The sequence below is a fragment of the Mus pahari genome, chromosome 16, assembly GCF_900095145.1.
Source record: "Mus pahari chromosome 16, PAHARI_EIJ_v1.1, whole genome shotgun sequence".
NCBI lineage: Eukaryota > Metazoa > Chordata > Mammalia > Rodentia > Muridae > Mus > Mus pahari.
Window position 1 is genome coordinate 40,945,601 of NC_034605.1, and position 13,971 is coordinate 40,959,571.

The 13,971-nt window shown below is 46.5% G+C and overlaps 1 protein-coding gene across 6 annotated transcripts in view; it reads left to right on the forward strand.

Moving 5' to 3' along the window:
- Rreb1 (ras responsive element binding protein 1) overlaps positions 1–13,971 on the forward strand; it is a 124,321-nt gene that overhangs the window by 78,400 nt on the left and 31,950 nt on the right. For all 6 annotated transcript variants that reach the window (XM_029547657.1, XM_021215469.2, XM_029547658.1 and 3 more), the window contains 2 exons: positions 8,885–9,023; positions 9,403–9,539. In XM_029547657.1, coding sequence (XP_029403517.1) covers positions 8,885–9,023; positions 9,403–9,539 — 276 coding nt within the window. The remainder of the gene's footprint in view (positions 1–8,884; positions 9,024–9,402; positions 9,540–13,971) is intronic.

Consider the following 13,971-nt stretch of genomic DNA (forward strand, 5'->3'; position numbering starts at 1 on the left):
CCTGCCTCTGCCTCCCGAGTGCTGGGACTAAAGGCGTGCGCCACCACGCCCGGCTCCATTGAGTCTTTTGAGTAGGAGTTTAGAGATTGTGTTTTCTCTTTCACTGTGGTTTTCCCCTCTCTATTACACTTTTAAAGGTTCGCTACAGTTTTATTTTCGAGAGAATAATTTAAAAGTGTGCTTGTGCCTGGTGCTTATTTTTTATTTCTTTCTGAAAGACCAGTTTGAGTTCAGTGAGTTCGAAGGGAGGGAAAGATCTCATAAAACTGTCTGTGCTTGGAGTGTTAAATAGCAGTCCGGCCTCTTCTCCTAGTGCCGCTTCTCAAATTCATGATTTGGTTCGTAATCCTTTATCACTTGGCTGGCTAGATGCTAATATTTTTAACAACCTTTCTTCTGTTCTGGCAGTGGGAATGTTTATCTATTCATCTTCTTTTGGAGATGAAATAAATACCAAAGTTTTCTCTGAGATGCAGGCAGTGTGATTTTTTTGACATATTTTGTTAAAATATTTCAAAAGCTTAATCATACTGGGTGAAACTAGTGGAAGGCATCAAAACCCAGAGCATCATGCTTGCCCACACTTGAACAGCCCAGCGGTTATGAGAGCTGAGAACTAGGTCACGGCAAGGAAGGGATAGGTGTGTTGGGAGCAGGATGAGAAATGGAGAGTCTAGCATCATCTCTTCTACTGGGTCACTGGCCCAGACATGGGTGTGTGTCCTGTCCAGTTTTATAACACAAAATTAGCACCATGAAGTAGGATTCTGATTTCCTGCTCTGGATCACAGATGGAGACCCGAAAGTGTGCCGGCTGCACTTCCCTGGACTTTCTGCCTCACTGTTTTCTACCTTTGTGTAAATATCCAGCCTGTCCAACCAGTTTGGGCTGCACAAGCTGGTGCTAGCAAACACTGAAGCGTGCCCACTCGGCAGCCAGGTTTCTCTGATTTGTTAAGGAAGGCAGCGTCTGTTCCCCTCACCCTCTTCAGTGAGGAAATGAGTGAGCAGCAGGGAAACCTTTGCCTGTGTGTGTGGCACGGAATCGCCATCTCTCCTTTGGTGCCTGTGTGCCCCCCCCTTAACTGTTCTTTACTGCTCTGAGGGTAGGATCCTACACAGCCTGGTTATTGGCCTTCAGTGGAGATTTTCTATTTTCCTCGGGTCAGATTCTGTTTCATAATGGGCTCAGAGGGTGTCAGCAGTTCATTATTAGGTTCCGTGTTTATGTAACCCAGCCTCACTCTGGGGGAGCTGCAGCCAGCTCTACAGGTGAGAAAACTGAGGGCCAAGATTAGAACCTGCTCTTCCGAGGCCCCCTCCCTCCTCCGCTGGCCGAATTAGAACAGCGAGGTTCTTCCCTCAAAGCACAGCATTGATTGTGTCATCTGTGGAAAGCAGAGGCCATCTGTGCCACACACCTGCCCCATTTAAGATGAAAGGCAGCCGTGAGTGCTGCAGGCGTGGAGAAAGAGCCCTGGTGGTTTTGTCAGGTGATGAGTCTCCGAGCTCATTTGTCATCTTCCTCGGGACCGATCCTCCTCCTTCCTCCGATGTTTCTCGTGGTCCTGAAGAGTACCAGGTGTCCACAGACAGTGGAGACCTCTCTCTACTACCACTGTCTTCCCCTCCACCCACAATTGGGTCCTCCGCTTTTTCCTTTGAGCATGAGGTGACCATCTTGAAGGGCCCAACCTAAGTGTTTCTTGTTCCTCTTCTGGAAGGGCTGGGGAGTGGCAAACATTGATTCATCATTGGCTTACTATGAAGATGGTTATCTTTTCCTCCTCCACAAAAGGAAGATGAGTGAATGAGGAGGTTCTGACATCTTTCAGAAACCTAAGAAGAACCTCCTGCCAGGCTGAGGTGACAAATGGTCTCAGTGACTTGAGCATTCCATTCTACCATGAAACGGAGGTTTGGGCTTGGTTTGACACTGTAATTTTAGCCCTTGCCGCAGACAGTCTTTCTCTGTGATGAAGCTGGCAGTAACTTCCCACAGAGGTAATGGCTCTGAGCCAGTGAGGACACTTTGAGAGTAGTGACTTCATTTGGGGCCCCATCACCTGAGTCTCATTTTCAAGACAAGACTGCCTATAGGTGTGTACCTTGGACTGCAGGCTATAAGGGGGAAGTTAAGGAAAATGGGGCAGTTTAGCTTATCGAAGAAACTGCCTGAAGTAGAGACTGTCGGATGGAATTTGATGAATAATATTGCTTGACTGGAAGAAAGAACCTCTGGTGTCTTTGTTTTTCAAGAATAAGTTATTTTTCTTTGTGTTATTTATTTATTTATTTATTTATTTATTTATTTATTTATTTTTGAGACAGGCTTTACCTCCCAGGCTGGCCTTAAACTCCTGGCTTCAGCATCCCTGGTAGCTAGAACAACAGGCGTTGACCTCAGCTGGACAAGTGTGCAGAAAGAAAACGGTAGTAACTGAGAAATTTACTTTAGGGAAAAAGTATAGGCAATAGGGGGTTAAGTAGTATACACAGTGAAAGGCCTGGCTGTTAGAACCCTGTCTAGAGTGAAGATTGACATGTCCTGGTTATGAGTCGGGACAGCAAGAGAGAGCTGACTGTGGCAGCTACTCAGTGCAGGAGGAGGGAGCTGGACTTTCTAAGGTGACAGATGACAGCCAGAGGATGCCATACACCTCTCTTTGAAAGCCACTTCAGGAAAGGGAAGGAGAAGAATGTCATTTGTGTCCCCAAAGGATAACTGGAACATGGAGAAGAAGAAAAAAAAATACCTCTCAAGTATTGGAATCGCAGCTCATTTCTTCAGTGAGGAGGTATTTGTTCTGGGTCTTACAGAAAACCAAGAAAGAAAAGGAATTGTCGGTCAGTGGATAGATGAGGATTGCCTTTTCTAATCTCTTGAAGAAACCTGACACGGGAGACCAGAAATCAGTGGTCCAGCCTGTTGGGATGAGACTCTGAATTTAGGATGAGAGATTGGTCCTGAGCTGACAATGTAGTTCCTGGAAATATTTATTAATAAGGAATGTGAAAACAGTGCATGCCTACTTTGAAGTAAGATTCTCCATCCTAAATAAAGTTGGTCTTTCCTTCTGTACTGGCACCATCAGAGTACCCTCGACTTTAGGGTCATGTTACCTGAATATTGTGGGGGAAGTGAGTGTCAGGAAAGCAGTCTGCGATCATGGAAGATGTGGTCTCTGCAGGTGCTCTTGCAGGGGATGTGGGAATGAATGCAGTTCAGTCTTAGGGCTGAGGGTCAGGGTTTCACCTTGTTAGAGCCTCCATGTGGCCACACTGTCCTATGAGAGGACATGGACTCCACCTGGACAGTGGTGGGTGGGTTTACTATGTGCAGGGCATTTTACCCAAGCATCAGAGATGGCCCTGGGAGCAGCCAGCCAAGACATTCCCACAGAGAGCCTGCAGACAGAAAGGTTTTAGCCTCATGCCCTGCTGACTCCTAGCCGTTTCTGAGAATGCTGCTGTTGGGTCAGTCAGCACGGCGGCTCACACATCATCAGCTCTTCCTCCACACCCTGGCATGACTGATGTGACCTGCCTTCTGGACAAGCATGACTGAACGTGAACAACACCTTCTAGTAAGGAGGTAGCATTGCCGTAATGGGTGGGGCACACTGAGACCGTCTTGCCATTCCTCTTCCAGCTGTCTTCTCCTTTGTCCTCATGCTCCAGCCCCTTCTTCCACACAGAGCTTGACTGACATCACAAGCATCACTCGCAGCATTCCTCCCTAAACTCCTTCCCTAGGCATTTGTTACAAAAGCAAACACAAATCTTTGTAGAGACATGTTTTTCTACGGTCAGAAATGTAGGTTGTAGAGCTGAGATGCTCCTTAGATTTAATCACTCCTTCTTGGCTTATCACAAGGTACTGTATGGAGGACAAGAAAAGCTAGCGCAGGGTAGATGGGACATATCTATCACCAGATTGCCAGAAACCTGTTTGAACCAGTTAACTTGAGTAGTGAAGTGGTGACTCTAGAGCTCTGTGTAGTGTTGGGGTGACCTTTCTTGTAATGTCATTTGCTCAGAGTATCAAATGCTTCAGCCCCTCCACTAATACACCTATGAGGAAATCAAGTCTTAAAAGCTAACAAATACTGGAAATAACTAGTTCTCTCCTGAGAGCTACCCTTCTGATGTAAATTAGATATGGGAGGCTTAATGAATGCCACTTAACTGGGTGTGTGTGTATGTGAGAGGGAGGGGAGGGAGGGGTACTGGTGGGGGGGCAGGGACAGAGAGAATGGGTTCTTTCCTGTGAGTTCCCAGAACAAACTCAGACTGTTATCCTTTTAAAACATGTCTTCCCATCATGCGTCTACCAGAACATAAGTAGAGACAGCAGAACCTCTAGAAGCTCGCAGGTTAGCTAGTCAGGCAGATAGAGCAATGAGCAAGAAGAGATCTTGCTTTGAACGAGGTGGAAGGTGAGGACCGATTTTCTAGGCTCTCCTCTGACTATGACGTGTGTTGTCACACCTGTGCCTTCCACACGTGTGTGCTCTCACGCCTGCACCTCCATGCTCTCATGGACTCACACATTCTCAACCAGAACAAGTCAGTGCAGTTAGGTTCATGGATGTATATGTGTTTAAAAATCCTATCTGTGATACTCAGCTACGGCTCAAAAAGATGATTATCAGTTTTCATGTCAACTAGCACTGTATTATAAGACCATCATTTTTGTCAATCAAGAAAAAAAATCAATGAAATTTCTCAAGGGAAGAGCAGAGAAGGTTTGTTATGAAGTTGATTGAAGGACTCTTGGGTATCTTAGTTAACAACTCACTGGGAATGAGTGTGTTAACTGAGCACTGGCTCAGCAGGAGCAAATCCGCCTACTTTTCTGTCATCTTCACTGGGCCATGTGTCACAGTCACGTGCTTTGTACTCTTAAGAACATGTTCATTTAAATGTGTGTTTGCTGAATCCAGTGTGGGATGGTTGTTGATTATAGCACATATTCTTGAGATCAGCTAGGGACCTATATGATTCCTCAGACTTGTGTGCAGTATTTGGTGGGCTACAGTGTTTTAGTTATGAAGAGAGAACTTGGGAAAATGATGTGCTATAATCCTCCTGTGCTGTTTGAAGAGCTGTCCTGTGGGAAATAGTGTAAACCGTCACTGTGTTGCCTCTGAGGACAAACGGCCACTAAAAGCAAGAAAGGAACCTCAGGCTGGTGTGGTGAAGACAGTTTCCATTGAGAACAGCAGGTGAAGTTAGAGAAATCCTTGTGGCCAGAAGCACGCAGGTGAAACTGGAGGATGCACACTTCATGTGCTGTGTGTGCCGCTGGAGAATGTATAAGTGGGCTCTGGCCTTCACTGGTTTGACGTACATGGGCGTTAGATAAAACCAAGGAAGAGAACAGACTCTGGCCTTTTAAGGACAGGAAATAAGAGTTTTGTCTTCCCTGCCTGTCCTTGCTGCCATGCCAAGCTGATAGGAAAAGTTCATTACTGGCTCATTGGGTTGGCCCACCCATGTCCTATGAACCTTTGGAAGGATGCATACAGATGGAGTTGTCATTCTGTCTCTGGAGGCTAGGGAAGCAGAGTTAGGTGACGCCTTTTTAAGCTCTTTGGCTAGTAACTGACATGAACTCTCCAGTCCTCCTGCCACTATTGTCATTGCGGGGCTAGCAGGACCCATTGGGAACTCCACCATCCTGTGGCCGGCAACTAGAGGTCTCACCCTAGATGGAAACTGTAATTGCATTTTGAATCCAGCATCCCAGCAGGACTATGAGAGTAGGATGAACTGCTTTGTCCGTCCAGCCTATGTGTGCCACAGGGCGCCAGCTTTGACCTGCCGCCCCTGCCTGCTCTGTGCCCTTAGCACTCCTGCAGTTACAGGTGTGAGAATAGTAAGAAGGTTCTGCAGTCCTTCATTGAGACTGAACATAGGGAGTATTCTGTGCCTGACCTCTGGGCCCCTCCCTGTCCACTGTCTCCTGTTGGAATTTGCCACCTGTTTGATATCTGCTATTCTGCATTGCACCACAAGAACCCAGTAAGGAAGGGCCTGGGTTCAGGCTATCATCCTGAGTTTCCAGCAGGGCAGCTCACTGCTCATGTGGCCTTTAGAAGCTGTTTTGCTTAGGAGGAAGACCATGAAGTCCTATTGTTTCGACTGTAGCTCATTCTGACTGGGAGGCCATGGCTCACCTGCACCAGAACTGTTCCATCTGTAGAATGGACACAGTCGGTAAAAAATAGTGTTGTCGTGAAGCCCAAGAGCAAACTAATACAACATTGCCTTGTATTTCTGTGTGTTCTGTATCAGGATTGGCAATACACAACCTGAAAAGGGCCAGTGCTTACAGCCATCTTTCTCAAATTAATTTCTAGTACTTTTACCATTATTGGGTATAAGACCAGACTGATATCCCTTACAAATAAGTTTTTCAAATGCTAGATTGTTAAGCCGGGTGTGGTGGCGCACGCCTTTAATCCCAGCACTTGGGAGGCAGAGACAGGCAGATTTCTGAGTTCGAGGCCAGCCTGGTCTAAAACAGAAACCCTGTCTCAAAAAACCAAAAAAAAAAAAAAAGCTAGGTTGCTGTTGTTTTTTTTTTTTTTTTTCTCCCAAAACTTAACATTTCTTAAATTGGGGTGAATCATGCAACAAATTTCAAAAAGGAATATATCAGTTTGCCCTTTCACCTATAAATGTTGATATTAAAAAGAGATGGTTAAGCCAGGCATGATGGTCCAAAAACCCAGGGTAGTGTGCATCTCTGGTTTTGAGGCTAACCTGTTCTACATGGTGAAGTCCGGGCCAGCCATAGCCACAGAAATGTGACCCAGTCTCAAAAGCAACAAAAGGGAAGATAGTCTCTTAGAATCGCAGTCAGTGCGGCACTTGGAACAGAGCTATTCTTTCGCTTTCTTGTGGTTTAAGGCAGTCAAGGACTGATAAAGCTTCCTTCCTTAAAGTCTAAGCAAGGGATTATGGGGCCATGGCCTGGTTGTAATTTTTGCCTATTCTCTCCAACTAGGTGATTTATATCTTTCTGCCCCCATCATACCAATTCCCATAAAAAGGATAGAATTTTAGCTTGAGTCCTCTTTTCCCAAGGCCTCTGCTCTCTGACCTCTCTCTCTTCAGCAGCCTTTCGGCAGACGTCTGTGGTAGCTGTAGTCTAGACAGGAGGTTCTAATTCTAGAGCATAAATATGAGGTGAAAAGAATGATCCCTGACACTCTGCAGCATCCCTCAACCACACCCTTGTAGGAAAGGGGACTGAGAGTAAGGAACTACATCCTCTCCACCTCACATCTTCGGCTTGTTCAACCTCTACATGTGTCCTGGCACTGAGTCACAAACTGGCCTCTTCACACTCAGCCTTTCTCCTTTTAAGATGGCCTCTGAGAAGCAGGAGCTATGCTGCTTTTCAGAGTGAAGGAGACAGAACATGAGAAATGCTTCCTTACCGCTCCCCCCCACCGCAACCCCATACACACACTTATGAACTTCTTGGAACTGGGCCTAATGGTGCTGGTGTGTAATCCCAGCTAACTTTGGAGACTGAAGCAGAAGGATCACAAATTCGAAGGCTGTGTGGACTTCAGAGTGAAAGAACAGCTGGAGATAGGATGGCCCTGTCTCAAAAAGAAAATGAAAATATTACTGAACAGATGTGGATAAAGGTCCACTGTAGTGCACTTGCTAGCATGTGCGAGCTCTTACCTTCCAACTCCAGCCCCATGAAAATGAACTATGGGAACAGCTGCTTGTCATCTGGGTAGCTCTCGGTGGTAGAGAGTTCCTACCTAGTACCCACAAAGCCCCGGTTCTGTCTTCCGCCCTTGGCGGCCAGAATGAGGAAGGATTTGGACATCTCAAGTAAAATCATCCTTTAACCTAATTGTTTGTGAAAACCTACATCTGTATTCCTACATTCTGCACAGACAGTTTGGCCTCTATCCAGATAGTAGTGGTGGTGGTCATTAGCATAGTGAAACCCTTTTATGTTATAAAATAAGGATTTTTTTTTCTTTTTGAGATCTACTGTCATTCTTGTCTATATGTCTTAGGACCTTCCCTGAGAGTGTTGCTTTAAAACTTGATAAAGTAAGGCCACATACATAGGTCACTCATCAGGTACCCCTTTCAGAACTGACACATACATGCTACATATAGTGCTTCTTGTTGTGTGTTCCCTAGTTCTGTAGATAACACGAGTTACAACATATAATACACTCATTGTACTGTCTAGATGGTTTCATGGTCTGTTATTAATCCACATAGGTCTTAAGCACACTGGTCATGTGCTCTGTCTGTCAGTACACTTCCAATTTGACAACCCCAGATGCTTCCACAGGCAGAGAGAAAATGACATACAACCATTAGCTGGAAGGTGGTTTCTAGGGGCGAGTTCAGGACTGAGGCTTGGTGGGTGATCTAATGGGATGATTTAAGAACCTGGAAGTTCTTAGGATATACACTTGCATGACTAAAATAAGCTTTTAGTCCAAGTACAGTGTCTGATAGTTTGTTTCCATCTTATTAATGCCAGTCAAATTTGTGAATGTTTTCCAACACAAAGCAGGACATCAATGGGCTGTGCATGCAAGAGCTTGAAAGAGATTCAAGGAGATGCTAAAGTTCTACAAAGACCAAAGGCACTATAGAAATGATGCTCTTAACTAGCGAAGTGTTGGAGTGTAGTGGTGTTCAGGGAGAGAGCAAATGCCTAGAGTGTTGGAGGCAGTGGGCGCCACCCCCAGCACTTGAGAAGGATGGTGATGACTGATGAGAACATTCAACTAACACTGCCTGCATGTAATATTGAGGGAACACAACAAAGACTGGGGTTTGTGTTGTCGTTGTCTAATCACATTTTCTGTTTGCGTCTTCCTTCTAGACATATGAAGATTCATGAGAAGGATACCAACAGTACTACAGCTGCAGCCCCTCCATCCCCTCTGAAGCGCAGGCGGTTGTCCTCCAAAAGGAAACTGAGTCATGATGCCGAATCAGAAGACCCAGGACCAGCTAAAAAGGTCCTCTGAGTTTATGATACAGACATGCTCCATTGTGTGGCGTTTGGCAGAAATGCCTCTAGCCATTATTATCACAGTGTGGGAACTTGGAAGAGGTCAATCCGGGACCTTTTGACCTGGATGGATGGATGGATGGATGGATGGATGGATGGATGGATGGATGGATGGATGGATGGATGGGTGGATGGATAGATGGATGGATAGATGGATGGGTGATGGGGTCGGTGAATGGATGGATGAGTGGATGAATGGGTAGTCAGGTCTTGGTACTAAGTGAAAGCCGTACTTTTTAGCACTTCCTCAACTAATGTTAGGCTTTCTTCTAAAGCAACCCATGTGGGAGCCCCCTTGGTGATGCCACTCTGTGCTTTTTCCTAAGATGGTAGAAGATGGGCAGTCGGGCGATTTGGACAAGATGAGTGATGAAATCTTTCACTGCCCGGTGTGTTTCAAGGAGTTCGTTTGCAAGTATGAACTGGAGACCCACATGGAGACCCACTCAGATAACCCACTAAGGTAGGGGAATGTGAACTATACCTGTGTTCTGGGAAATTACTCTCTCATATGATATTCCATATGTCACTCCAACATAGGCTCCAGCAGCTGAGCTAGTTCAAGAGGACATTGGTTGGTAAGGATGGCTGTGGCTGTGAACTGTTTGCTTTGCTCCCTTGTTCTTCCTGGGGTCCCTTGAGTAATCAGTGCGTCTCCAGGCATTGGCAATCTCCTGGCACAGGATATGTTGTGTATCAGACATATTTCCTTTGCAAAAGGTGTTGGCCACCCAAATGATTGCTTGCTATACATGGATAAGTGGTCTATATAAAGACAGTCCATGCATTTCATTTTCCCAGCACAGCACTGACATGTACTTAAACTGAATTAGATGCATAGTGCCGAAACCTGAAACACTGTAGGTGAGAGTTCCCGGCATACAGGCGGGAAAGCTGGTTACACAGTGAGTGCTTGCTCTGCTTCTTTGGCCCCTGTTGGTCCTTAACAACCCTAATCTGATCCTCAGCTTCAAGGGGCTAAAAGCGTGTGTGGTGGTACGATTTTTTTTTTCCTAGCAGTGGTAGAGAGTGGTAGACACTCCTCTGTTTTTGTCTAACTTCCCTTGTCACTCACCAGTATTCTTGGTGTACAAATGGAGTTAGAAAATTCCCCTACAGAATTGCTGCAGTTTATATGTTCCGTCTATTTTAAGCATTATAAAGGACAGAGGGCCACATGGGACCCTCAACTCAAGCATGTAGCTGAAGGTTCATCTAGCTGCAGAGGGCGGGCTCCCATGTCATACTTTTAGAGGACATCTTGGGAGTGCAGGATTTGGGTGTCTGTTTGCCTGAATTCCCTTATGTCAGTTTTATGACAGGGTTTCACTGGAATGAGAGGAAGACCTCTTGTAGAGGTTAAAGTATCAAGCCCTGAAGATGCTCTAAAGCACCTGGATAAAACTTTCCAATCTGAAGGCACTGGCTAACGGGCCAGCCACTGTCCCGGGTGATTCCATTCCACTTTCTGTGAGGAGAAAAGGTCCCAGTCCAGAAAGATCCCAGGAATGTTGTAACTGTCCTGCCCCCAGCCTGCCTCTGCTCCTGCTCCCATGCGGCTCCCACCAGCTGCATCTGTATCTCTGGTTTCCCAGTTCACACTGGTTTCCCAGTTCACGCTGACATAGAGCAAGATCACTAATGCCCGTGTTCTCTCCCACTCCTCTCCAATTCTAAAATATTTATCTACCAAGAAATCGCTCTTCCTCTTGTCACCAACCACTGATTCTGAGAAATTCAGAAATCGTTTGTTTGTTGAGACGAGATCTCTCTGCATATCCTCAGCTGTCCTGGAACACTCTATGTAGACTAGGCTGGCCCTGATTGTACAGAAATCTGCCCCCTTTGCTCCTAGAGTACCTAGGACTAAAGGCACGCACCACCATGCCTGGCCAAGAACCTGACTTCATAGTTTCATTCCCCACAGCATCCTTGAGTGTGGAGCCATGGTGAGCAGTGAATGATAAATGAAGTAAGCCTCTCACAGTGTGGCGAGAGACTAGAACAGCACGAGGGACCTTGATTCCTCCAGCCATGCAGCCACTAATTTAATGCCCTGTGTCTGTTTTACCTCACTTCATATTTTATTTTGTGATCAGATTCTACTGTGGGCCAACCTGCTTTTGTTTTTCCTGGTAATTCTATCACACGGGAAAGTAACCTGGCTCTTGTGAGTGATTTCTATGCAACCTGAGTCTGTACAACACAGTGTGGTGAGGAGGGAAGACTGGTGTCCCTTACTGAGTTGGAAATCCTTCTCGTGCAGAGAAATGGGGGTGGGAATCCCATTAGACATGGGTCCATCATGGGCAGAGCTATCTTGGCCATGGTGTTCAGAGTAGCTTTGAGGTTGAACCTTTGCTGTCCTGTCCTATTAACCAAGTAGGTTTCCTCACCTACTTGATGATGACACCATTTGGGGAGGGGTTGACTGAAGAGGTTGCTTAACACCGGATGGACTTAGCCCTTTTAGGCAGTATTCATTCCACCAACCCACAGCAGCTTGCCATGGATGACCCCTAAGGAAGGGGTGGCTTGGTGGCTTGTGTGCCCGAAGAACAGACCAGCTCCAGCTTTGTGGCTTTATCTAGTAACTATTGTGAAGACAGATTAGGAGTTGATTATAGAACATAGTTAATTCCTCTTCTCTCCTCTCTGCTCAGCTTCCACATAATAGCCTACTACCAGAGGAAGCCTTGGGGCCAAGCATGGGCCAGTAGAGGCCTAGCCAGGGTGGTACACTGTGACAGTAGCTGATGGGAGAGACTGCTTGTTAACCCAGAACTAAAATAGACACCAACTCCATTTTCAAATCCCAGAGGCACAGAGCCACAGTGGGATGCTACCAGTTTAGAACCAGAGTCCGTAACTTAAAACAGCTGTTGGTTTCTTTCCTCTGCTCTCGTCCCACTCCCTCCCCTCCGACCCAAGTTGGCGAGGTGCCCATGTTCCTTAAGAAAGTGTTGGCAATCCGAACTTGTATATATGCTGCGTCTTTTCTCCTGCACTCTGCCGAGTTTCAAAATAGTGAAATTCTGGCATTGAACAAAAGGAAGACACAGCACCACCGCTGCCACTGGTAGATTCCTGTTCTTACGGTCGGGTATTGCTTACCACCCCTTCTGGGCAACTCCTGGGTCAGGGGTGATAGGGCAGAGAAGAGAGCTGAATAGGGACATCCCAGGCAGTGAGTGGCCTTCAGAGTTGAAGGTGGGGAACAGTGCACAGGGCAAGTGTGCAGGGATGGAAGAGTGGCTGGCACTGAATGTCTTGCTTTGTTGTTAGGGCAGAGCAGTGTGACAGACTGCACCACTGGGGACATAGTGAGCCGGAGCAGTGTGCAGGCCACTGGTGTTCAGCAGAATGACTCGTGTCGCTCAACGTCCAGTTGCACGTTTTAAAGTGAAAAGTGGATTAGTAGTGTCATCTCAGGGGTGGAGCACACACATGCTCAGTGTCTGTGAGGCCTAGGATTCAATCTGCACCTCCCCAAGGAAAAAGTAAAAAAAAAAAAAAACCTAAGTCAAAATAGAATGTATCACATTCTATACTTACAATCAGCATACAATTATTGGTGGTACATTTTTACTTTCTCGCTGTCTTATGTTTAGTAATTGAAATCTATGCTTATTGAACAGTCATACCCCATCTTAATAGAAACCAGTCCCACCCCAGGTGCCTATCAGCCCATAGAGCAGGTTAAAAGGCACGTCAGAAGGCAGTGGAGCCTTCCCCAAGAGTGAGCTGTGTAGATGGATAGTCACCGTTGATGAAGGAGCTGCCAAAAGCAAACTTGCTCCAAGTTATTGTATAATCTTAGGTGGTTCCTTGGTTAAAGGAGATTGGGTAATAAGTAATTTTAACATTATTTTAGTTAAAATATATCCAACAAATAATGGAGACCTCATTGTGACAATGTGAGGCATTTGACCAGTCTTCACTAAAACAGGAATGTCTGAGGTGGGACCCAGGGACTGGTTAGAAAAAAAGGAGGCAAGTTCAGAGCCAAGAAAGGAAGACGCAGTAACTAAGAGCTTTGGATCCGACATTAGCTATCGTGGCACTCTTCGTTCCTTCTGGGTCATGGCCATCATTATGGTCACAGCATTGATCTTTAAATTATCCCAGCTTTAAGGCAGTGTCCTTGGATCAGTCAGGAAATAGGCTATGGGTCTTTGGCAGGCACACAGGGCTCTGAGGGGACACCAGAGCATGCTACAGGCCAGCCAGTCCCTTACTGTGCATCCTGGCTACGAGGCCATTTGGTGACACATACCAGGACATTGTCTCTGTTTCTTGGGTATTCTGAGGACTATTCAGCTCCCTTCACTGCTCACCAACATCTGCTGAGAGACACTGAGACGCTTAGTGTGTCATTGACCCCATATATTCTCAACATACTAAACACCAGGCAAAGGTGAATAGAGTACTAGAGTCTTTATTAAGACTCCAGGGGTCCAAGGATCAACCCAGTGGAAACTGGGAGTGAAGGATAGAGACTTGAAGGGGAAGGCACCTCCCTAGCCAGGCAATTGGAGGTGTCTCAGTCAGACTATCACAGCCTCTTCACCACCCAAGGGCCGGAGCAAGGACCAGGTTCACCTGGCTTTAGGGCCTTCTATTCCTGTCCCCTATGAGCCCCTTAGATATTCCCTGCTTCTCGACATGCTGGCTTAATTGAACAGGCCTAGTGAGGTGCCTGTCTGGACAGCCTGGGCAAGTTCCTAGGATGTGGCAAGGGGAAGCTACCCAGCCAGGCCTCTGTCACAGGCCAGCATTGCTGCTCACAACAACTGGGAGAGATTACTGCAGCTGTGGGTGTCAGTTCTCTGCCACAGGATGGGCCTGGGAGGGTAGGCTGGGGGAAGAGGAATGTCTGGGTGGGGTGGGGCTCT